The sequence below is a fragment of the Crassostrea angulata genome, chromosome 7, assembly GCF_025612915.1.
Source record: "Crassostrea angulata isolate pt1a10 chromosome 7, ASM2561291v2, whole genome shotgun sequence".
NCBI lineage: Eukaryota > Metazoa > Mollusca > Bivalvia > Ostreida > Ostreidae > Magallana > Magallana angulata.
In genome coordinates this window covers 34,915,867-34,941,265 of record NC_069117.1, presented here as the reverse complement: position 1 = coordinate 34,941,265, position 25,399 = coordinate 34,915,867, and the positions used below count along the sequence as shown (strand labels likewise).

Here is a 25,399-nt window from a genome sequence, read left to right as displayed (position 1 = left end):
TATCGGAAAGACATGAATGACGCACACTTTCATTAGTCTTTCATTAGTCTTGAATGCAGCATCCAGTGTATTTAAAGCTACAGATTGAATATAGTGACGACTAACTTTGATTTTATAACGGCGATTTTTAATGCTATGCCCGAAGTTAAAAATTGTTAACTAAAAAGAGAGTCATTAGAAATAGCGTTTAGTGTTAGACTATCGGAAACCCATGACGCCTGCGGCCAGGATACTGGGATTTCAAAGAATCTGAGGTAGATTTGTAAAAACGACAGGTATGGGGGAATAATTTTCAGGAAAAGTTTCATTATACATGTAGATGACGTTTTTATTGGAAAACCAAATTCTTAAAGCAATCTGGCAAACTTAATTTTTTAACAACATAACCAGTGTAATGGAGAGGCAGTTCTTAGAATGACTGTACACCGGAATCCGTAGCCACGGGGTTGGGCGTTTACCGATGAATTTGGTTTCGGCATGAGCTTGAGAAAATGCTTTATTTTGGCCGTATAAGTCGGGCTCAACTATCTTCTTTTTATAGTCGATAAAAGTACATAAAAAATAGGTTTTCTGAAATCAGAAATGGCTGTGTTTAGAGGAGACCCGTGTGGTATAATTTGTTTGATTATCACGTATGTTTCCTTATTCTACGCAGATTATGTAGTGATCCGTCATTTGATGATACCTTCTATGTCAAACACGTAAGTTGCCTACACATTTGATTTTGATAATGCATATATTTGCAATTTTAGGAAATTTTTACATTCAGTCTTCGTCTGTTATTTACAACTATTTTTTTCTAAAGTGTTTCCGCACCGAGGAAAAATATTCTTGCCGAGATAATTTTAACACTTTTTAGAGTACAAACTCATACTCCAAATCGTACTTAGCATCCTTTGGGTTTCACCAACGTCAAGCTATTTATCAATAAGTTACTCAGCAATATAACGATATTTGCTTACGTTTATCGCCTACTTGAAAGGACGTTTCGATCCCGATGGATTAAAAATAAAGCAATGTATGTAGCGCCAAGACTAAGGACTTGTGCCACTCAGATAACACCGGATTCTTAGGATGCAGGACAGACCCTTGAGTTCCCAATGCCAGCAAGGGCAATATTAATATGTTTTACGGTGCTGTAACGTACCGAGCTACTTGTACTGCCAGGGGAAGGGTTCGTGCCTGGTCTTTTCCAGGGTTTTGGGTGTACACTAACAAAGTCTTATAATATAATGATTTTCTATTGATTGTCAAAAATGATTGGTATAGCCTAACCTTACTTAGGTTAATAATCAACAGGTAATTTCAGGGAATCTAGAATATTTACAAACACAACAAGAGTATAATAAACAATTAATTGACACTGTGTGTGATGTACTGGTGCTGCGTTGCTCAGGTCGGACAGTACACACCCACAGTGACAATCCACTGAGGTCAACCACTCAGCTAAAATAACTGACTATCCTCAGATTACAACATATACTGTAGGCTGCCTTATTCAGGATGGACAGTATATGTGGTAGCCCTTCAACCACTGTGCACACTGTAGGCTGCCTTATTCAGGACGGACAGTGGGCACAACGGCCTGGACAACAGTCTGATCAGCCACTAGAGAAAGGAACAATGGCTAGCCTCTCCGAGGAAAGCCTACTGTGAGAGAATGATGAGCCAAAACGACTGCAATGCCTAACCTACAGTACCAAGAGAACAACCTCTCTATGGCCTATCAAAAACACTTAACACCATTACGAACGGGCAAGCTCTGTATTGATACAATACCTTTTATTATTTAACTTCACTGACTTCTTCTCTCTGCGGCTGATTTCCAACTACCCAGGTAAGCAGCCAACAGCTGATTCACTGTCGTATTTATACCCTTGTATCATGTGACATAAACAAAGAAACTAAAAGAAAATCGGGTCCGCGCTGAACCTAAAATAATCGAAATTATTACAGGTGTGACTGTGGGGGCGAGCGCAGCTTATGATTAAATATTTATATATACATGTAGGTATTAAATTATTATGATAAATGAATTTAAAAAAAAGTATATGGTACGTTTTAAAAATGGATGCAAAAAAGTAAATCAGTTTGAATACAAATTATATGCAATATATCTTCTTTTCAGTATTTATAATCTTTACTCTTCAGTATACTGTGGTTTCATCAATGTTAGTTTAATACCAATTTTCGTGGATTTCGTTTTTAAGTTTAACCATGAATTTAAATGTTCATTGAAGTGCAATTTCTACTACCAGTTTGTATTGATAGGGTCATTGGCCACGAATTTACATATTCTTGAAACTGTGATTTTCACTTTATCCACAAAAATTGATACCCTTGAATATTAATGAAACCACAGTATAAGCAAATTTCTGGCATAGTAAGCGATAAAATTTAAATAGACAAACAAGTATCCATCCAGTTATATTTAATTTTAAAACAAAAAAGTGTGATTTTCAGATGATAATTTCAGCATTTAGTTTTTATTACCTTACATCTTAAATAGTATGGATACATATATACCTTATTTATTTTTTGATGAAATTCAAGTCCAATAAGTTAAAAAAAAGTTTTATAGGTACGGAGTTACCTTAAATGCTGAATCTGAGCCATAGGTTTCAGATGCTGAATGAGGTTACGTTTTTATACCCCCTGCAAACGAAGTTTGGGGGGGTATATAGGAATCACCTTGTCCATCTGTCGGTCTGTCTGTCCGTCAATCTGTCCGTCTGTCTGTCTGTGCAATCGTGTCCGGTCCATATCTTTCTTACTGAGAAACATTCGAAGTTCTTACTTCACACAAAGATTGCTTATGACCTAAGGGTGTGTCATGACCTTGACCCAAGGTCAGTCGGGCAAGGTCAAGGTCACTGGCAGAAAAAATACAAAATTTGTGTCCGGTCCATATCTTTCTTATTGAGAAACATTGGAAGTTCTTACTTCACACAAAGATTGCTTATGACCTAAGGGTGTGTCATGACCTTGACCCAAGGTCATTCGGGCAAGGTCAAGGTCACTAGCAGAAAACATACAAAATTCGTGTCCGGTCCATATCTTTCTTATGGAGAATTATTGGAAGTTCTTACTTCACACAAAGATTGTTTATGACCTAAGGGTGTGTCATGACCTTGACCCAAGGTCATTTTGGTAAGGTCAAGGTCACTGGCAGAAAAAGTGCAAAATTTGTGTCCTGTCCATATCTTTGTTATGGAGAAACATTGGAAGTTCTTAATTCACACAAAGACTGCTTTTGACATAATGGTATGTCATGTCCTTGACCCAAGGTCATTTGGGCAAGGTCAAAGTCGTTGGGAAAAATAGTGCAAAATTCGTGTCCAGTCATTATCTTTCTTATGGAGAAGCTTTGAATGTTCTAACTGCGCACAAATATTGCTTAGGACCAAAGGGTGCATCATGATCTTGACTCAAGGTCATTTGGGCATGGTCAAGGTCACTGGCAGAAAAAGTGCAAAATTTATGTCCGGTCATTGTCTTTCTTATGGAGAAGCATTGAATGTTCTTTCTTCACACAAATATTGCTAATGACCAACAGTTTAAAAAAAAATAGAGCATTTGTTATTTATAGAAAATGGACGGTGAAATAGATTCATCCAATATTTTTTATCATTCGAAAAATATACGCATTATGATTTTTATCTTAGCGGGGGTATCAATTGTGAGCTTGCTCACAGTACCTCTAGTTTGGAACAGGAAACGTTTTATAGATAATAGCTTGCATAGTTGATTTAACTATAATATAAATGAAACGCAGAGGTAGCTTCAGATGCAGAGTCTGATGATGCTAAAAAAATCTCCTACCTTACTCAAACATGCTTGATAGATAGATGTATTTGTTTATCTAAAAAATATCTAGGTCAAGTTCGATATTGGGTATGATCAAGCAATTTTTGATTGAGGTATGGCCCTTTGGCGTAGAAAAATTCCAGTTATTTACAGTTTCCCCTCATTTTCTTCCCAGAGGATGAACATATTGAAATGAAATTTGGTATACAGGTTAATCATGATAATATCTAGGTCAACTTCGATATTGGGTACAATCGAGCAATTTTTGATTGAGTAATGGCCCTTGGGCGTAGAAAAATTCCAGTTATTTACAGTTTCCCCTCATTTTCTTCACAGAGGATGAACATATTGGAATGAAATTTGGTGTGTACATGTATACAGGTTTATCATGATAATATCTAGGTCAAGTTCGATATTGGGTGTGACCGATCAATTTTCGACAAAGTTTTGGCCCTTGGACATAAAAAATTCCGTTTTTTTGCAGTTTCCGCTCATTTTCTTCATAAAGGATGAACATAATGAAATGAAATTTGGTATACATGTTTATCATGATAATATCTATTCAAGTTTGATATTTGGTACGAGTGAGCAGTTTTCGACAGAGTTATGGCCCTATGACATAGAAAAATTCCAGTTTTTTGCAGTTTCCCCTCATTTTCTTTGCAGAGGATAAACATATTGGAATGAAATTTGGTATACACGTTTATCTAAATAATATCTAGGTCAAGTTTGATTTTGGGTATGATAAAGCAATTTTCAGCAGAGTTATACCCCTTGGACTTAGAAAAATTCCAGTTATTTGCAATTACATTCATTTTCTTTGTGGATGTTTCAAAGGGAGGGGGGGCATAAGTGTTTCACAAAGATCTCTTGTTTATATTTTATGATATGATATTGTATCATGATATTGTTATGTATAGTTTTTTATATTATGATACAATATTTATATAATAGTGTTGTGTTGTGCATGTACTATGCCGAAATAGTAGTCAGGGTTTGATACATGGATACTATGTATCAAACCCTGACTACTATTTAGGCATAGTACATGCACAACACGGGTGCATCTTTTAACCCCAAGGAAACCCCAAGGAACCTCAAGGATACCCCAAGGAACCCCAATGACAAAAATTAATAAATTTTAATACCCAAGGGGTCTTATTGGACTTCAAGGGTCACCTCTTAGTACCCCAAGGGTACCCCAAGGAACCCCAAGGAAACCTGTAATAACCCCATGGAACCCAAATGATAAAGTTATTAACCAGTGATACCCCAGGGGTCTCATTCGAATCAAAGGCTCACCCCAAGGTACTCCAGTGATAGAAATTAATAACTATTTATACCCAACGGGTCTCATTTGAATCCAAGGGTCACCTCGTAGTACCCCAAGGATACCCCAAGGAACCCCAAGTATACTCATTAGAACCCCAAGTAACCCCAATAATAGAAATCAGTAACTAGTGATACCCCAGGAGTCTCATTATACCCCTAAACCCCCACAAATGAAGTTTATGGGGGTATATTGGTTTCACCCTGTCCGACTTGGTGTCCGTCCATCTGTCCGTCTCTCTGTAGATGCAACTTTGTCCCCCCTATAGAATTTTTTACTACTGCATGGAACAGTCTGAAAATTTGTACATATGTTGATCACCATCTGAAGATGTGCACCTGTAATTTTTTTAGGATCAGACAAGATTTATGATTTTATGGCAGTTTTCATTTATCTCATTCTATATATTGTTCACTGATGTTGAAAAGTAAGGGAGGTAATCCTTACAGATTTTATTAATTAATTTATAGCATTAAAATACCCTAAAATATATTTATATAAATACATTCAAATGGAGGTTTTTTTGTCTTTATGCGTTAACTAAATTTATCTTTTATAAGTATTCTATCAACTGACAATGCAGAATTATTAAATAAATTCTTAGGAGCTGGCTGAATTCATTTGTCCCAAGGGGGCCATTATCTGAGCCATGGTTTAGATGGAGCATGTGTGTATGGAAAATTGATAATCTGTAAAATGGGCAGTGGCTTTGGGGCTAATTTAAAAGGAAATAAATAATAACATTATTAAAATAAAGAAGTGAACTATTTTTAGAAGTTGTTTAAATTTATTAGTCATGCAAGTAAATTGATGAAGTGACCCTATAGGGAATTTTATTTAAATTATAGATTTAAAATTACTGATATGAATGTAGTGTTTCCGCAATTTTAAAATTGTTTGTAATATTAAATTTTCTTTCTTACATATTTTAACATAGTATGGTAATTATGGTAATGTTTTGGGAGTTTATTAAATTTAACAAGCCTGTCAAAGAAAATCATATATAAAGTCCTATGGGATCAATTTTCTGATATGGAGTTCCATTGTACCATAGCAGAAAGTGAGGAAAATTTGAAACAACTAACTGCATCTGTTAAGACTCTTATTAGAAAGATATTCAAAGTTTTATCAACAGAAGAGCATTGCTTGGCTTCCGGTATTTCCATTTACTGCAAAGGGTGGGATTATTGTCATTTTGTTGGTTTTTCATTAAAACAATTAAATAAAAAAAAATATCATCAGATACATTAATTTGTAAATATATTACTGTTATACATATGTATTTAAAGTGATAAGTACCCCAAAGAACCCAAATGAATCTCAGGTATACCAATGAGAACCCAAAGGATACCCTTGAGAACCCCATAGAGACCTCAATGGTGGAAAGTAAATTTGATGACCAAGGCCGGTCTCATTAAAAATCAAAGGGTCACTCCTGATACCCCAAGGATACCCCAATTATAAAAATTGATATCAGTAACAAATTATACCAAATTCATGAAAATAGGGCACTAAATTTTATGTCACCACAAGGAAGTCTGCAATTCTTCCGGTGAACCATTCATATGAACACTTAATATGACAATGTTTCTTCGGTGAAATTTTCAAATGAAGTGGAGAAAGATATTGTTCAGTTACAAAGACCCAAACTTGTTTTACTATTGACATAGGGGGTGTTACCCTTATTGGAGTACTTTTGAGAAAAGACAAGAAGTGATCATGGAAGTGTGGAGTGGGGCTATCTCCCCTTCATGGGTACAACACAATGGATTGACCCATTATGCATGCAGAATGTTCATCTGAGAGGCACCAAAATACCTGTTAATTGCAGGTAGACACCCGTTGTATATTGGTGGTAGCTCTTGGACAGGGATTAAAGGGCCAACATAACCCTTTACATGTATACACAATGGCTTCACCATCACTGTTGCAATATATTTACCTACACCTACATCTCCTTGTTTATTGGTAGACAACCCTTGTGAATTTTGGGTGTCTTCCCACTTTGCTATAATTCTGAAATTTTTATGGGTGACTGATTTTAGCTAAGGGGGAATGGTGCTCAGGTAAGGGTAAATTATAGTCTGTTCAATTATTGACCTTAAGCAGATTTTTAATAAAAAAAAATAACAGGCAGTTTTTTTGAGATTATGTTTAAAATAAAGTTAAAAAAATTAATTAGATACTTGTAATAGAAGTAAATTTTGATAATTAAAAAGGGTTTGTTCTATCATGATTGATCGTACAAGCTAATTTTTATTTCATGTAAAATTACTCAATATTCATTCTTTTGAGGAGAAGGAAAACTATGACATTACTACCCATTCTATGTCCCTTATCAAGAACCTTGAAAAATTAAACATTATATGGTTCAAGTTTTGAGCTGTTGATTTTAATAATGAAAAAAACTATTAATGTTAATTTTATAAGAAATGCAGAGGAATTATCACGTACATCATACAATTTGGCTATAGTGGTTATAATATAAAAGAATCAAATGCTCAACAACATGCATGTACATTTAGGACTACATTTTCAGACTGATGGAACTAATTCAATATTTTACCCCTGAAATTCAGAAAAATTCTTGTAAAAGGACTATATATATGATATATATGATATGGGCCTAAAATGGCCCCCTAAAATGAACATCATCATTTTTCTTTGTACAGATATATATGTGATGTTTTTACATAATGTTCATTTTGATTCAACTGCCCAGAATTTAGAAATATGACATCGTAAAGACAACCTTTTTCTGCCATTTTTGCATTTTTAGCATAAAACAGCTTGTTTTCAAGCAGTTTTTCTTTCAGAAAAAATAGAGAGCATGCTTGAACAAACAAAATATTTTAATCAGAGATGTATCTAGCCAAGGCTAATAAGTGACAAAAAAATTTTCCCTGTTCAAGCATGCCCTCTTTATTTCCCATTCATAAAAAGATAAGAAAAATGTAAATTTTTGACTGATTTTGATTGAAATATAGAAATAGCGTCACTTCTTACGTCATTTTCTGCCAGTGAGTGCAAAAAAATCAAAAAAATATGTGAAAAATAAATTTTACATCAACTCTTCTAAAATATAACATAACATATTATTGTACCTGAAACACTTTAAAAAATTGCGAATAATGGGGGCCAAATTTAACTCATATCATATATATAGTTCTTTCGTACTTCAAATCACCATCTACCAGTTGAAGTGGGAAGATGGGAAGGTATCCCATTAAATGAAAGATTTTGTCCTCTCTGTTTTTAAAAAAAACGTATAGCCGATGAATTTCATTATATTTTAGAATGTGATGCAATATCAAGTCCGAAACAAATTTATAGACAAACATTTTTCGGCTAGACCAAATGTGTTTTAAAGTATTACATATTAGGGTATCCTTGGGGTTGTATGGTGTATCAAGAGTTATAAATCTGTATGATTAGGGTATCTTTTGGAGTTCCTTGGGATTTCTGTGGGGTTCCCTAGGGTTTATAGAGGTTTTTAGAGGCGTGTTTGGGATACAAATGAAGTCCCCAGTGGTATCAAGAATTTTTAATTTGAATTATTAGGCTATACCCTTGGGGTTCCATTGGGTTCTATGGGGTATCAAGTTTTATGAATCTGTATTATAAGGGTATCCTTTAAGTTCCTTGGGGTATCCATGGGGTTCCATGGGATACCTAATGGTGTCTGGGATATCAAAAAGCCCTGAGGGTGTATCCAGAGATATAAAATTGTGTTATTAGGGTATCCTTGGGGTTCATTTGGGTATCAAAAGTTATATTACTGGGTATCCTTGGAGTTCCTTGAGGTATCCATAGGGTGTGTCAGGGATAACAATGGGGTATCTGTATTATTACTATTAGAGTACTATTGGGGTATCCTTTAGGTTTCTTGGGGTACCCATGGGGTTCCCTGGGATACCTTGTGATTTGTCAAGGATATCAAAGAGACCAAAAAAGTATCAAGAGATATAGTGTATCCTTGGAGTTCCATAGGATATCAAGAGTTATAAAATTTATATAACCAATACATGTATAAGAGTATCCCTAGAGTTCCTTGGGGTATCCGTGGGTTTTGTCTGAGATACCAATGAGTCGCTACGGGTATCAAGAATTTAAATTTGTATTATTATGTTATCCTTTAAGTTCCTTGAGGTATTCTTGGGGTTCTGTGGTGTATCAAGAGTTATGAATCTGTATTTGTAGGGTATTCTTGGAGTTCCTTGGGATATCCCTGGGGTTCCCTGGGATTCTTAGAAGTGTATCTGGAATACCAATGAGTTCCCAGGGTTATCAAGAGTTTTAAATTTGTATTACAACGTATTACAGTATCCTTGGGGTTCTATGGAGTCTCAAGATTTATGATTCTGTATTATTAGGGTATTCTTGGAGTTCCTTGGGATATCCCTGGGGTTCCCTGGGATTCTTAGAGGTGTATCTTGAATACCAATGAGTCCCCAGGGTTATCAAGAGTTTTACATTTGTATTACAATGTATTAGGGTGTCCTTGGGGTTCTATGGAGTATTAAGAGTTATGATTCTGTATTATTAGGGTATTCTTTGAGTTCCTTGGGATATCCCTGGGGTTCCCTGGGATTCTTAGAGGTGTATCTGGAATACCAATGAGTCCCCAGGGTTATCAAGAGTTTTACATTTGTATTACAATGTATTAGGGTGTCCTTGGGGTTCTATGGAGTATTAAGAGTTATGATTCTGTATTATTAGGGTATTCTTGGAGTTCCTTGGGATATCCCTGGGGTTCCCTGGGATTCTTAGAGGTGTATCTGGAATACCAATGAGTCCCCAGGGTTATCAAGAGTTTTACATTTGTATTACAATGTATTAGGTTGTCCTTGGGGTTCTATGGAGTATTAAGAGTTATGATTCTGTATTATTAGGGTGTTCTTGGAGTTCCTTGGGATATCCCTGGGGTTCCCTGGGATTCTTAGAGGTGTATCTGGAATACCAATGAGTCCCCAGGGTTATCAAGAGTTTTAAATTTGTATTATTAGGGTATCCTTGGGGTTCTATGGAGTATCAAGAGTTATGATTCTGTATTATTAGGGTATTCTTGGAGTTCCTTGGGATATCCCTGGGGTTCCCTGGGATTCTTAGAGGTGTGTCTGGAATACCAGTGAATCCCCAGGGGTACCAAGAGTTTAAAATTTGTATTATTAGGGTATCCTTTATTCTTTGGGGTTCTATGGTGTATCAGGAGTTATAAATCTGTATTATTAGGTTATTTTTGGGGTTCCTTTGGGTAGAATTGGGGTACCAAGGGTAAGGGGTGACTCTTGCACTCTAATGAGACCCCCTTGGGTATCAATATTTATTCATTTCTGTCATTGGGGTATCCTTGGGGTTCCTTGGGGTTTCCTTGGGGTTCCTTGGGGTTCCTTGGGGTTAAAAGACGTGCCACACAACACAACACTATTGTTATTTATAATTATTATGCCGACTGTTGAATATAGTGACGTACTTTGCTATAAGTAGCTTAGCTGTGCATGACGTTTGAGTGTTGACGAGCCCCTAAAAATAATCACCGGAAAAGCAAGCATTTGGGTTTTTTTCAAATTAATCAATTGAATTGAATGGTTATTTAATCAACAAGTTATACAATAAAAAGTCAACAAAGGTTTATGTTCTTTTCAAGAAATGAGAGACGTTTGACCTTACCGAGAAAACTTGAAATGTTTAGCAGACGAAATCTCATTGAATTGTTTTCTCGTACATTCTTTATCAAGCGTCATTTAAAAAAGCGTTTTTGTGATTCTCATGTAGAATTTCTTTGAAAAATGTTCAATTAATTTGTTCAAAAGTTTATTAGAAACTTTAACTTTAAAATTACCGTCAATAATGAAGTGTTTTTGGAAATATTAATAATTTTAATTGCTTGATCTCAGTCGTACATATCTACGTTTTATATATTTTTATATATATTAATACAGTCACTTAATGGCTAGTTTACATCAATATCTATACTTACCTGCATCAACTTTTTGCATTTTCCCCGAGCTGCCTACGATCATGCCTGAACTTTTGAGACCACCCCTGTGGTATCATCTAGTGTTTACCCATAATGCACAAGCATACTTCCGTCTCAGTTTTGTTCGGGCATTCGAGAAGAAAAGCCGCGTGTTTTTCTTCGATTAAAATTTCTTAAGCCTTTGGTCTTAAAATGTCTGATTCATTTAAAATTTGCGTAAAATGTAATAGAGAAATGACCGTTTTGGATGACCACGCAGAGTGCTATAGACACAGAGTTTGCAACGAAGCATTTCCATGCGAAGTTTGCAGTAAGTGGTCAGAGGAAAAACGGACGTTGATCAGAAAGATGATCGAGCGAAAGAAATCTGAAGCGGGGAGAAAGTCAGCTACATTGCCAAATCCAGAAGTTCCCTCTGTGGGGAATAGTGGCAATCGTTCTGATAGTCAAGTTTCCTCTGCGGGAAACGTAGCTGCATCAGAAATTCTTTCTCCGACAGAAATGAGTCAAAATGGCGGCGACTTGACGCAGGGTTCAGTCCCACCTCAAGTAGGTAATTTTCCGCCTTTCGTGTTGGGGAATTTCGAAGCCCAATGGCATCAATATCAAGAGAATTGCATGAAAAGGTTGATTGACGCTAGAATTAAAGAGTTGGTCCAGGATTCGAATAAACAACCGACTCTTGCTATTACGTCTGATGTTCGTTCAGACAGGGCGTGTAACAGGTTCGATAGATTTCGACCGTCAGATGATCAACGCTCCAAAGAATCGGATGACGATGATCTGGTAAGCCACAGAGGTGAAACTGATCAAGTCTTAAGCAATTCACTTGATGATGTTATTGATGTTCACGAGGATAATCGTTCAGAGTTTGATAACTCTGTCTTGGGTTCAGTACATACACATGACACAGACTCTAATGGTTCATGCATGGTAGACTGGAAAAATTTTGTTAAAAAAGTGTCTACAGAACTGAACATCAACTCAGTTGATGCCTCTGAAACTCAGAGCCGAGACTTCAAATCATACATGTCAAATCGTTTGATTGGGACAAAATCATCTACCCCACAACAGTCTTTGCCTATGGATGGGTATATTTTAAACACATTAACAGATGTTGAAGAATTCCAGCGAAAAGGTGCGATTCAGACTTATAAAGCATCAGATGATGAAAAATACCGAGTCGCTTCTTCCGACTTTGACAAGTACTGCACAACGCCGCGCCTTGATGACAACATTGAGGACAGCAGTTTTACAACAGGGAGAAAAGGAAACAAAAATTCTTACCGTTTCCGCAACCCTATGTTGCATTCACGCAACAATGAGTTATGGAAGATAGATCAAGGATCTCGACTTCTTCTAAGAGAGTTGACATATGCCTCTCTAATTACGTCCTACATTGATAACGTTGTATCTGATGAGGACAAGACAGAGGCCCTACAAGCACTCATGCAGGTGTTCAAGTCAATGGCTGATGTTACTTCCCGCATGTTAGTGGGTGCAGTTGCAGCCCGCAGAGCCATTCACATTGAGGATTTGGCTTTTAAAAACAAAGCAACTGAAAACAAACTCCTTGTACAGACAACTCTGAATCCTAAGCTCTTTTGTGGGAAGTATTTTGATATTCTTCACGCAAGTGCAGAAAGTATGCTTGATGCTAAAGAAACACAGCACCTGAGGGGTTCAAAGCAGAGAGATGGTTCAGCCCTCAGTTCTGCAAGGAAAAGAAAGAGAGATGATTCAGTGGGCACCTCAGAACCGAAAGAACAGCAGTCATCCTTTGCAAAGAAGGGAAAGTTTGCTGCAGAAAAGAATCAAAAGACTACTATAGGAAGAGGACGAAATTTCAATTCAAGAGGTTCCTTCAGAGGTCAAACTCGTGGCTCTGCACAAGATCGTTTGGGGTTTCGTCCCCCAAAGTAATTTTGACGGATCAATTAGAGACTCGACTCGAGTTGCAGAAATCAGCCAAAGTAGGCTGTCGGATCATTTCGTACCACAGGGAATGGATGAAAATTACATCCGACGATTGGATTTTAAAAATAGTCCAGGAAGGACTCAAACTTGTGTTCATAAAACACCCTCCAAATACAGGAGTAAGAATAAGAAATGTACAAGATGTCGTCCAAAGACAATGTATTTTAGAAGAAATAGAAAGTTTATTAGAAAAGCATGCCATAGAGATTGTTCCCAAGACCCAGGAAGGTCAGGGGTTTTACAGCACCTTTTTTGTTGTTCCAAAACGAGACGGAGGTTACCGTCCGATTCTCAATTTGAAACCGTTAAATATATTTCTCCAAAATCAACATTTCAAGATGGAGTCTCTAAGGTCAATAATACAGGCTCTGAATGTAGGAGACTGGGTGGCATCAATAGATCTAAAGGATGCATATCTACATGTTCCAATTTATCCAGAAGACAGGAAATACCTCAGGTTTTGCATAGACAATATCCATTATCAATTCAGGTCAATGCCCTTCGGTCTAGCAACAGCCCCAAGAGTGTTTACGAAATTAATGGGGCCAATAGGTGCACATCTAAGAAGTCAACAGATTTCCATTTATATGTACCTGGACGATTGGCTTCTCAAAAATGCAGATCGAATGACATTAGTTCATCAACTAAGGAGAACTTTGTTTCTGCTAATGGACTTGGGCCTGGTAATAAATCAATCCAAGTCAATTCTGCAGCCAACGCAACAGATAACTTATCTTGGAGCACTATTCAACCTCCAACAGGGTATGGTCTACCCAAGTTTGGACCGTTTTCTCAGTCTGTTTGGGGCAATTTCTACCATGGTTATGGAATCTTTTATCCCAGCACGTACATTCCTCAGAGTCCTTGGTTTAATGGCAGCCTGTATAGATTTGGTACCTCTTGCCAGACTCAAGATGCGTCCCATTCAGTTCTGCCTTCTGTCCCAGTGGCGTCCACATGTGGACGAACTGGATCATCTGATTCAATGGACAGTTTCCTCATCCCACATCTTCTCTGGTGGATAGAGAGAGGGAATGTTCTGGCAGGAACGTCTATTCTGAGCTTCAGAGCAGACCTTACCTTGTGGACGGATGCATCAACTTACGGGTGGGGAGCCCACCTAGAGGATCGCAATGTGTCGGGGAAATGGACGGTGATAGAACAGTCATCACATATAAATCTGTTGGAACTCAGTGCAGTGGAGAATGCACTTCATCACTTCAGGGACAATGTCAAACACAGGCAAGTCTTGTTGAGGACAGACAATTCAACAGTAGTGTCTTACATCAATCGCCAAGGGGGGACAAAGTCTGCATCCCTATGCGTGATGACATGGAGGATTCTGCATTGGTGTCACCTTCTCGGGATACAGCTCAAAGCAGCTCACATTCCAGGAAAAAAGAATGTAATAGCGGATCAGTTGTCCAGAGGGCGACAAATTCCCAAGATGACAGAAAAGAGTCTCAACCAAGAAATAGTTCAGCAGATTTTTCGAGTTTTTCCCACTCCAAACATAGATTTATTCGCAACAAGGGAAAACCGGAAACTAGCAGTGTTTTGTTCTCCGTTTCCAGACCCCTTGGCATGGGAATGCGATGCGCTAGCTGTAGATTGGACAGGAATAGTTCTGTCAGTAACAACACTGATCTGTCAAAGTTAATAAAAGGAATATACAATTCTGAACCTAATGTACGACCATTACTTCCAAATTGGGATTTGCCGACTGTTCTTTGGAAGTTGTGTGACTCCCCATTTGAACCGATGAATTCATGCGATATGAAGTACCTTACATGGAAGACAGTGTTCCTTGTGGCTCTGGCAACAGCATCAAGAGTAAGCGAAATTCAAGCTCTTTCAATTGAAGAGTCACATTTACGTCTTGAGCAGAATGGAATACGTTTATTACCAAATATACAGTTTTTAGCCAAAACTCAGAGATTAGGAAAGCCATGGAAACCAATATTCATACCAGAGTTTAATAGCTTTGCAACAGACAGTAGAGACTTGTCCTTGTAGAGCACTTAAAATGTACCTAAAAAGGACAGAGTCTTCTCGTGGTGATGAAAAGTGTTTATTCTTGACTTACAAATCGGACTCGCAAAAACCAGCATCCAAGAATTCAATTTCAAGATGGATTGTGTCACTAGTAAAGTTTGTGTATGAACATAACAGTGAGACCTTATCTCATGTGCGTGCACATGATACAAGACGATTGGCAACTTCATGGGCCCTTTTCAATGGTGCAACTCTAGAAGAAATTCTACAGACAGCTCATTGGGCAACAGAAAACACCTTTACTTCATTCTATATGAGAGATGTTCCTCAAGGAGAATAAGCTCGCTTTGCCATCAGTTCTTGATACATCGAGATGGGCAAAAGAAAAAGAACAAAAATAGAATATCTTTTTGGGTGAGTGTATTCTTTATTTTACTATTATATGATAGTGATTGTAATCTCCCGCCCAATATTTCTGCTACAAATTCTGCAAAAAGTTGATGCAGGTAAGTATAGATATTGATGTAAACTGGAGGTTTTTAAAGGTAAAACCCCTGTTTACGAGATATCTATACTTACCTGCATCACCCACCCCTGTTCATTGGGTCCTAGTTGTGTAGGCCCTCACAAAACTGAAACGGAAGTATGCTTGTGCATTATGGGTAAACACTAGATGATACCACAGGGGTGGTCTCAAAAGTTCAGGCATGATCGTAGGCAGCTCGGGGAAAATGCAAAAAGTTGATGCAGGTAAGTATAGATATCTCATAAACAGGGGTTTTACCTTTAAAAACCTCCAATATAGCGTAGCGCTAACATGTTGGGCTTTAAGCTGGAATGATTTTAGCGTCGTGAGTTCGAAACCCGCTGTCGGCGCTTGCAAGATTTTCGTTGAAAACATATGCCGTGCTCTATTTCAGCTTAGTATGCTTACGCTATATAAATCCTTTGTATACTATGCGAAAATAGATGAGTATTGAATATCTAGCGACAAACTGACAGGAGGCATAATAATGTATAATATGATATTGTATTTTTAATTTTTTATTTCATAACATGATAATATTAAATATGATATTGCAAAATAAAATATTGTATTGTATGATTCAATATTGTTTATTATATAATATTGTATCATACGATATTGTATAATATGATCTTGGTTCTTTTATAAAGTATTAAATCACATGAAATTGTATTATATAAATATGATATTTTAATATTATATAATATTGTATCACACAATATTGTTAAAATGATATTGGTTTATATATGATTTATTATCATATAACATTAAATTGTATTATATGATATTGTTACATAAAATATTGTATTATATGATACAATATGTCAAATATTATATTGTATTATATAATATTTTACTATATCCCATATATTGTACATGTATTATATGATATAATACAATGTTGTATCAAATAATATTTTATCATATGATACAATATCATATTATATATCAAATATGACACAGTATCATACAATAGAATACTATATTGTACAATATTTTATCATATGTTACAATATTGTGATGATATTGTTTTATTTTATACTTTATTGTATTATATATGATATTATTACTTATTAGGTTAGTTACTGACTCACTACGGAAATATATTGGGTTGATCAATCTCATAGATGGCGAGGCGAAGCACTTATTAGGTTAGTTACATACTCACTACGGAAATATATTGGGTTGATCAATCTCATAGATGGCGAGGCGAAGCCGATCAACCCAATATATTTCCGTAGTGAGTATGTAACTAACCTAATAAGTGTTTTGTTTTCCTGAGGACTATCAAGCAACATATTTATTCACAAATAGCGATGAACTACGTAAAGCCATGTACAAGATGCCTCATATCTCGTCCAATTTAACTCATTTAAACTCTTCAAAATTTTCAATCTCACCTTTCAAATTCTTTTCAAAAATCCTTGCTTCACCCATGTTTACTTACAATGTTTTGTTGCTATTCAATTTTAAATGTTTTCTCCCTTTCCTCTGCAGAGATTTGAGCAAATTTCGACGCTGCCATTTTGTTCTGCACCAGACAAAACAATGTGTTCAGAAGTCAATATTCTAAGGGCAACTACTCTAATTTTAAAGAATTTACGGCATGCGGTTTATGTATTAAATACTATGAAATGTCGAAATGAGTAAGCGAAGCGTCGACCAATGACGGTCATATATTGCCTAATATTATTTCTCACAGAACAAATAGAGATATATGAGGCAATCACGTGCTATGTTTAAACCAATGAAAATGTGACATTTCAGTCCAAGGGAAAACAAATTATGATATTGTGTATTATATGATCAAATAAAATAATTTATAACATGAAACAATATCATATCATAAGTCACAATATCATATTGCATCATTATTTATTATGGTATTTTTTTTTATCATATGATATATATTAAGAGTATAATAGGATGCAATATTGTATTTTATATTATTGTTTTGATAAACATTGTATCTTATAATACTGTATGAAATGAACATATGATTATCATATGTTTTTGTTATATTTTCATGTTAAATACTGAAATCTGATTGGTTAAGACGCAGTTCATAATCCTTTCTATTACCCTCAGCGTTAGCAACGCACTTAGCAATGGGAAACATTAAAAATTGTTACATGCGCGAAAATTATGCGCGTACGGTTCGCTGTAGAATTCACGTTATTCCTACTTAAAAGCAGTAAAATTTTCTTAAAAATTAAGAGATTCAGTATAACAAAATAAATAGTGCCTGTTTGGGAGGATAACAGTTGAAATTGACACTCCTCGAAAACTATTGTCAACCTCCGCTTTGAGTCGGTTGACAATGGTTTTCTCAGGGTGTCAATTTCAACTGTTACCCTCCCAAACAGGCACTATTTATATAATGATTTTTTCATAATTTTTTAACAGATGATATACGATATTGTATCAAAACACCATCCATGAATATATAAGATCATAAATGCCTCATAAAGGTGATGCCTCATCTCGGTGAGCTTTGTAATCTGTGATTATCTATGTTTCTTATTTAACGTGAATGTGATGTCAGAGTTCACGTTGGTTTGGTGTTGCCTGGCTCTTTAAATACTCTCCTGATAATTAAAACTACATGTAGTGTACTGTTTTATTTACATGTATCTAAGCATGACGTTCTTGAAATTACACATTTTATATTATTCTCAGAAGTTTTAATTTGATTCTCACGAGAATGAGAGAACGCCATTTGCAATGTTTGGAATTGCATTGTGGGTCGAAATTTACTGACGCTGAAAAAAATCAAACAGATCAATGTGCAAAGAAACCATTGTGACATCACTTGAAGTTGATTGTATTTGAAAGTGTACAGAGGTTAAAGGGTTGGATGTTGATATCCATGTAGGTTGTGTCAGCAGTATATTTACAATATACAAAGTCATTAATTATTTTTAACTTGCTTATTCTCGTGAGTGCATGACATGGGAAATCAAAATTACAGGAAACTACTGGTCCGATAAAAGCAGGGCATTACTGGTCCAAGTCACTGACGCCAATGTGCAGCTGGTCCAAGTTTTCTATTCTCACACGCCTTGCCGGTAGAGCTCGCTTTGCTTGCTATACCTTATAAGATTTGTTACTGACTGACTAAAGAATTATATCAGGTTTATCAGTCTCATAAACAGCAAGGCAAAGCAATCGATATATTTTTGTAGTCAGTCAATTACAAACAAAATAAGTGTTTTGTTTTGCGGAGGACTATCAAGTGAGACTTCTATTTCACAAAAGCTATGATATTAAAAAATCTGTGTTCAAAAGTGGCTCACATTTCATCCAATTTAACAATCAATCTCTTTAAAATTTCAAAACTTTTGATTTGAAAGCAAGAAAAAGAGGATGGTGTTGTAAAGCAGTTTTCCCCCATATGTAGCTTTCCCCCCCCGGATAACCTGCTATATAGTAGCCTTTCCCCCGTGGGAAAAACTACTATATGGTAGTTTTTTCCCCATAGTAAGGTTTCTCTCTCACATTTATTGTTCAGATTTTATAAAAATATTAATGGAAACCCAGTTAGGATTAGAGCTTGTTTCAAAATACTGTCGATTTTCCTGCTTGGTGACAGTCTTGTTATACCCCCGCAAACGAAGTTTAGGGGGGTATATTGGTTTCACCTTGTCCGTCTGTCCATCTGTCCGTCTGTCCGTCCATCTGTCCGTCTGTCTGTAGACGCAACTTTGTCCCCCCTATAGAATTTTTTATTACTGCATGGAACAGTTTGAAAATTTGTACATATGTTGAACACCATCTGAAGATGTGCACCTGCAATTTTTTTAAAGATCAGGCAAGATTTAATGATTTTATGACAATTTTCATTTTCCTTATTCTATATATTGTACACTAATGTTGAAAAGTAAGGGAGGTAATCCTTACAGATTTTATTAATTAATTAATAGTATTAAAACACTCTAAAATATATTGATATAAAAACATCCAGATTGAGGTTTCTTTGTCTTTATGTCTTAATTAATAATTTTTTTTATTTTTTATAAGTATTCTATCAACTGACATTGCAAAGTTTTTGTTTGTCAATGATAAATTCTTGGGAGCTAATGAGAACATCAAAGACAAGTGTGGCTGAATTCATTTGTCCCAAGGGAGCCATTATCTGAGCCATGGTTCAGATGGAGCATGTGGTTAGGGGAAATTGATATTCTGTAAAATGGGTGATGGTGTTGGGACTTTTTAAAAACTGTTTCATGTAAACCAAAAGTTTCTATTATTATAAGGAAATAAATAATATCATTATTAATAAAGAAGTTAAACTATTTTAAGAAGTTGTTTAAATTTATTAGTCAAGTAAATTGATGAAGTGACCCTATAAGTGAGCATTAATTTAAATGAAATTCAAAATAAAAAATATGATTGTAGTGTTTTGGCAATTTTAAAATTGTTTGTAATATTAAATTTTCTTTTTTACATATTTTTACATAGTATGGTAATTATGGTAATGTTTTGGGAGTTTAATAAATTTAACAAGCTCATCAAAGAAAATCATAGTCCTATGGGATCAATTTTCTGATATGGAGTTCCATTGTGCCATAAGAGAAAGTGGGGAAAATTTGAAACAACTAATTGCATCTGTCAAGACTGTTATTAGAAAGATATTGAAAGTTTTATCAACAGAAGAGCATTGCTTGGCTACTGGTATTTCCATTTACTACAAAGGGAGGGGTTATTGTCATTTTGTTGGTATTTCTTTAAATCAATTAAATTTAAAAAAAAATATCATCAGATACATAAATTTGTTAATGTATTACTGTTACAGATATGTATTTACCGTGAAATTCTGACAATTTTGATTTTAATTTTTCTTTGTTAACCAATTTTTTTTTTACAGTTCTAGAATTTTTTTTTGTATGTGTTCCAAACCTTTATTATTCAATTTAATTATTTGTCCTATTTGAAATTAGCCTTGCGGGGGGTATTAGTCCCATTAGGACAGTTCTAGTTTTCGTCAGCAGCTCACTAAATCCAGACGCCGTTGCTTCGCTGGCATCAAAGACATGCCGCGGAAACTCCTACGCAGTACAACTGCATTAAAGCTGGCTGGGTCACTTTGCCAGCATCAAAGAAATGCCTCTATCTTAAAGCTGAACACCGCTCGTAAATAGGCACTGTCCGCCATATGTCTCTCTCACCACTGTTATCCCAGCTGGAGACCTCTTAGCAGTTTAAAATATTTTGCTGTAGAGGTCTCACCTGTGTGGACGTACATCTTGCCATGCTGTGTTACTCGGTCGCAATGAAATTACAATATGTATAAAGTTTTAGCACTTTTTCCAGCCAGGAGAATACTAATATATAAATAGTGCCTGTTTGGGAGGGTAACAGTTGAAATTGACACCCCGAGAAAACTATTGTCAACCGACGCGAAGCGGAGGTTGACAATGGTTTTCGAGGGGTGTCAATTTCAACTGTTATCCTCCCAAACAGGCACTATTTATTTTGTTATACTGAATGTCTTAATTTTTAAGAAACTGCTTTTATGTAGGAATAACGAGAATAAATAAACTGGTCAAAATATAATTTACAAACAGAATATGCACATAAAATTTGAATAAAATGCATAAATTCTAAAGACCATGAAAGGAATACTTGGCCACGAGTTTTAGGTTTGCATTCCGGTGTAACAAAATTGAAGAGTTTATTATACCAGGTACGTGTGTGACGGCGCCTATTTAGACCGGTGTTCAGCTTTGACGATTATGAATAAAGACTGTTTAGAATTCATTCACATAATAGATATATATAATGCCTGCATCCATGCATGCAAGCATATATACATGCATTTACTGACAAATGTTGCTTGTATTTTGATTTCTTGAACACGGTAGGTCACAGATTATTTACATGTTTGAAATGTATCAATACATTCAGTTCCTTACTTTCTATCTCTCCTCCCTCTCATTCAAGTCACGAGTGGTAAATGTCTTAACTCTGCCTACTCAGTCCGATTTGACAACGGTCAGTCAACATTTTGTAACCAGCGAAGATGCAACAGCAAAGCTTTATACATACAAGTACGTAGTTCACTAACCTGTATGGGGTATAGGGGTAAACCCAGAGATGTCGATACTTAATAGTGCATCCTAATTAGCACAATTGGCTGCAACTTTAATTGACGACATGAATTTTTCAGCGTGCTATGAAGAGAAAAATAAAAGAGAATTTTTTTTTAAAATCTGGCTCTACCATCATCAAAATCTTAAAATCACTCAACTCATTCTTCAACTGAAATCCTTTTTTAAAGAAAAATTCGTAAATTTGATATCAATACTCAGACTTGGGGCTGAGTATTATATTGACTTCAGAAAAGCTAGTGACGGTGGGGCCTGCATGATGAAGCCCTATCTCGCTTAGCCAGGTAAGTGTTCTCTCTCTCTCTCTCTCTCTCTCTCTCTCTCTCTCTCCATATTTGAAGTCATTCCAAAAATAGAATAATTTCAGATATTAGTATATAAAAGAAAATCAGTTGTTTTTTCAATCTGCAGTACACTTTTTTGCATGTTTCAACCGTATGCATTCTCTCTCTCTTTTTGAGTGTCTGTGTTTGTTTAACCTACATTTTTATAAAGTCATTCTATACATGTATATGCATATAAATAATACCAAATATAACAAGAAATAAGCAAAATGATTGTTTTCTGACCTGCAGTGTATTATCTCTAGTGCAACTGCACTGTTTCTACAGCATGCATTCTTGTGACGGCGGCATGCTTTTGATGCTGGCAAGGTTACTGGCTGACTGAGGCTGTCACCAGGTGGAAAATCGACGGTATTTTGAAACGAGCTCCAAAATAAATGTTTTACACCCCCAGGTTACATATACAGGGTGTCCCAGATTATCTGATACCATTTGAAATGCATGTAAACTATTTATTTCTTGGCAAAAACTTGAAAAGTTTGACTCAAATAAAACGTAAAATAGTTTAATTTTTCCCCATAAAAAAAGTTAAGGAGAAAAATGTGCTTCTCATTGAATGATGATGTCACAAAATTGCATCATATTTCTTTGGTTGAATTGAATCTTTTTCAAAATGAATTGGACAAGAGAGCAGGTTTCTTCCGTTTTGAAACTGTATTTTTAAACACAGACTCCAGATAAAGGTGTATGATTTATTGAATAAGATTACCCTATGGAAAAACAACTCAGCAGGCAACAGATTCTTTAAAAAGTGAGAAGATTTAAGAAGATGGGATCGGTATACAGTACCAATGCCTACAAGTATAACGAGATGCTGGGGACATAGGTTTTGCGGGTGCCCTACAGTAATCACTCTGTCTGTCCGTCTGTCACTCTTCTGTCCACAAATTTTCTGTTTTTTTCTAATAACTTTTTTTATGGTTGCCCAATCAAGGTCAAATTTGGTATGGTAGTTCAGTAGGCAGAAATACATATTTTGATGCTAAGTTTGGTTCTCTATGTCTTCTGGTTTGGAGCTGGGGTGGTGGGGTAGATTCCTTAACTATGCATAAGAATGAATGGGCAAAGAGAGATAACTGCTGAGAATGTTACCATTGTATACTTGGAAGGCTGTGCAATATTTGTCCTTTGGGATTAATTAACCTTCCACAGGAAGAAAATCCTAAGCTTTATCTTTATCTGTCACATTGAGATTAATTACTGCACTGCCTGTGTCTGCAAATGAACTTTGTTTTGAAGTTGAGGTCAATTTTGAATGATGTGTAGTATTGTGTAGATTCTTTGGAATATGGATTTAAAATATAATATTCATACTTTATTTTGGTTAAAATACCATACACAATGATTTATGGTAATTTCATTGAATTATAAAATCAAGATATATATTAAGATATCCTTTTTCACTATTTTATTTTTTAATTATTTATTTTATTTTTTTCTGCCTTAATGCTGTTAATTTTAACAGGTAATCAGATATTAACCCCATTCTGTCATTTCTGAAAAAAAAATCTTATTGTAAATTTAGAAGAAAAAGATGAGAGAGCAGAACAATTAATCCCCTGGGATTAATTATCTTGCCTGCTGCAGAAAATTTAGAGGCTTTTCTCTATCTGTCATATGAAGATTAATGAACACCTTTGTCTGCAACTGATGTTTGTTTTGAAGTTGATGTCAACCCTGGGTGATACATGTACAAAGTATTTGCATTCACTGAAGGCTTGCATTTTATAAAACACCTGTTTAAATCTTTTTGAAATACACATTTAATTTAGTTTTTTAAATCTTTTTGAAATACACATTTAATTTAGTTTTTTTTTATAAGACATGAGGTTATCCCTGTTTTATGCAGATACAAGGTTACTATTTAGAGTTTTTGGACATTCTGGAATTATCTTGAAATTTTAAAAATATAGTTGTTACTTATAATTTTCATATATATTTTTTTTTAATGTAATCAATTAATTAAACTCTCTTTCCATGAGCTGCACCCTTATATTTTTACCCCTCAGTTTAAGGATGGTATTTGATAAAGAATATATTTCATTCTAGTCCAAATACTTATATTCTGTAAAATAAAAAAAATATATGAATTACAATAAATTTATTAGATATCAGTTTTTTTATTCTTTTTTTTTTCTTTTTTAATGGATGTTTTGGTGTTGTTGTTGTTTTTGGTTGCTATGTTTATATTAAAGGAAACTTAAGAATAGTACCTGAAAATGTTCCTTCTGTAAGCCCTGATTAAATTCAATAAATGGATGAGAGCAGGATAATTAATCCCCTGAGATTAATTATCTTGCCTGTTTCAGAAAATCTAAGGTCTGTCTTTATCTGCTATATGTATTACCGTACACATGTGTCTGCAAGTGATGTTTGTTTGAAGTTGAGGCAAAGCCTAGGTATCATTGCATTAGAGATTAACAGAGACAGTCGAGCATCTGGTTGAACGAAACTAGAGATCATTATTTCTTGGATCCATACAATTTTTTGAGTATTTCGATTACTTATACATAGGTTGATGGAATCAATTCTATCTTTAATCATTACACAACGCGATTCATATGGGGTTTTTCTCAAAATTCTTGTCGGAAAAGTCAGAATATTCATATTATATAAAAATGTGCGTAATTCAAAGACAGATTATAAACTTAAAACTTGCCAAGCAAAGTAACATATCGTTGATTTTAAAATGAATAATAATCGCTAAAATCAACTCCCGTCAGTACATCAGTACTTTGATTAATTCATTGTTAACTATTTCTATAAGTCCTATTTTTTCTAGCGAAATTACTTTCCTTTTCTATTTCTTGAAGCCATGACTGTGAAAATTGCAATAAAAACAACTCATCATTATTTCTGAATGCTTTTAATCTATTGTCTTGTGTATACATACCTGTGAAAATTACATGGTCATACCGTTAGTTACCTTGAACCAGCGTATGCAATTAAACGTGTCGTGAGTCCCTCGTTATATCCGATAGCGCTTACAACTGACGGGCAGTTTTTGGGATGAAAATTTGGGACCAAACAATCATCTTGTTATAAGCGGTACCTCGTTATATCCGAGATTGTTATACCCGGACGCCACTGTAATTTTATTTATCCAATTGACGTTGTCATTGATAAAAAAGGATGTCATTTTGATGCAGTCTCTATTTACTGTGTTATAAAAAACAATGCTCAATTTGTCAAAAAGTAATGCATGTTTATAAAAAAATTTGAGTGAAAATTTACATCATATACAATTATGAAAATGCCTTTCGTTTTCTGTTAAATAAATTTATTTAAAAGTTATTCAAAGAGTTAATGGTATCAGATATTATGGGACAC

General features: G+C 35.2%; 2 protein-coding genes across 3 annotated transcripts in view; both read left to right on the top strand.

The window, feature by feature from the left end:
- The first annotated feature begins 542 nt into the window (after positions 1–542).
- LOC128191970 (palmitoyltransferase ZDHHC3-A-like) overlaps positions 543–25,399 on the top strand; it is an 81,083-nt gene continuing 56,226 nt past the window's right edge. The window contains exons 1-2 of one of the 2 annotated variants that reach the window (XM_052864365.1): positions 577–701; positions 18,022–18,102. In XM_052864365.1, coding sequence (XP_052720325.1) covers positions 18,074–18,102 — 29 coding nt within the window. In that variant the 5' untranslated portion in view covers positions 577–701; positions 18,022–18,073. Of the gene's footprint in view, positions 702–18,021; positions 18,103–25,399 lie in introns of both variants that reach the window. The other variant, XM_052864363.1, reaches the window with a different exon arrangement.
- On the top strand, positions 11,100–13,471 carry LOC128191969 (uncharacterized). Its single transcript, XM_052864362.1, has one exon. It carries the CDS (start codon positions 11,310–11,312, stop codon positions 13,038–13,040), a length of 1,731 nt encoding a protein of 576 aa, XP_052720322.1. The 5' UTR covers positions 11,100–11,309; the 3' UTR covers positions 13,041–13,471.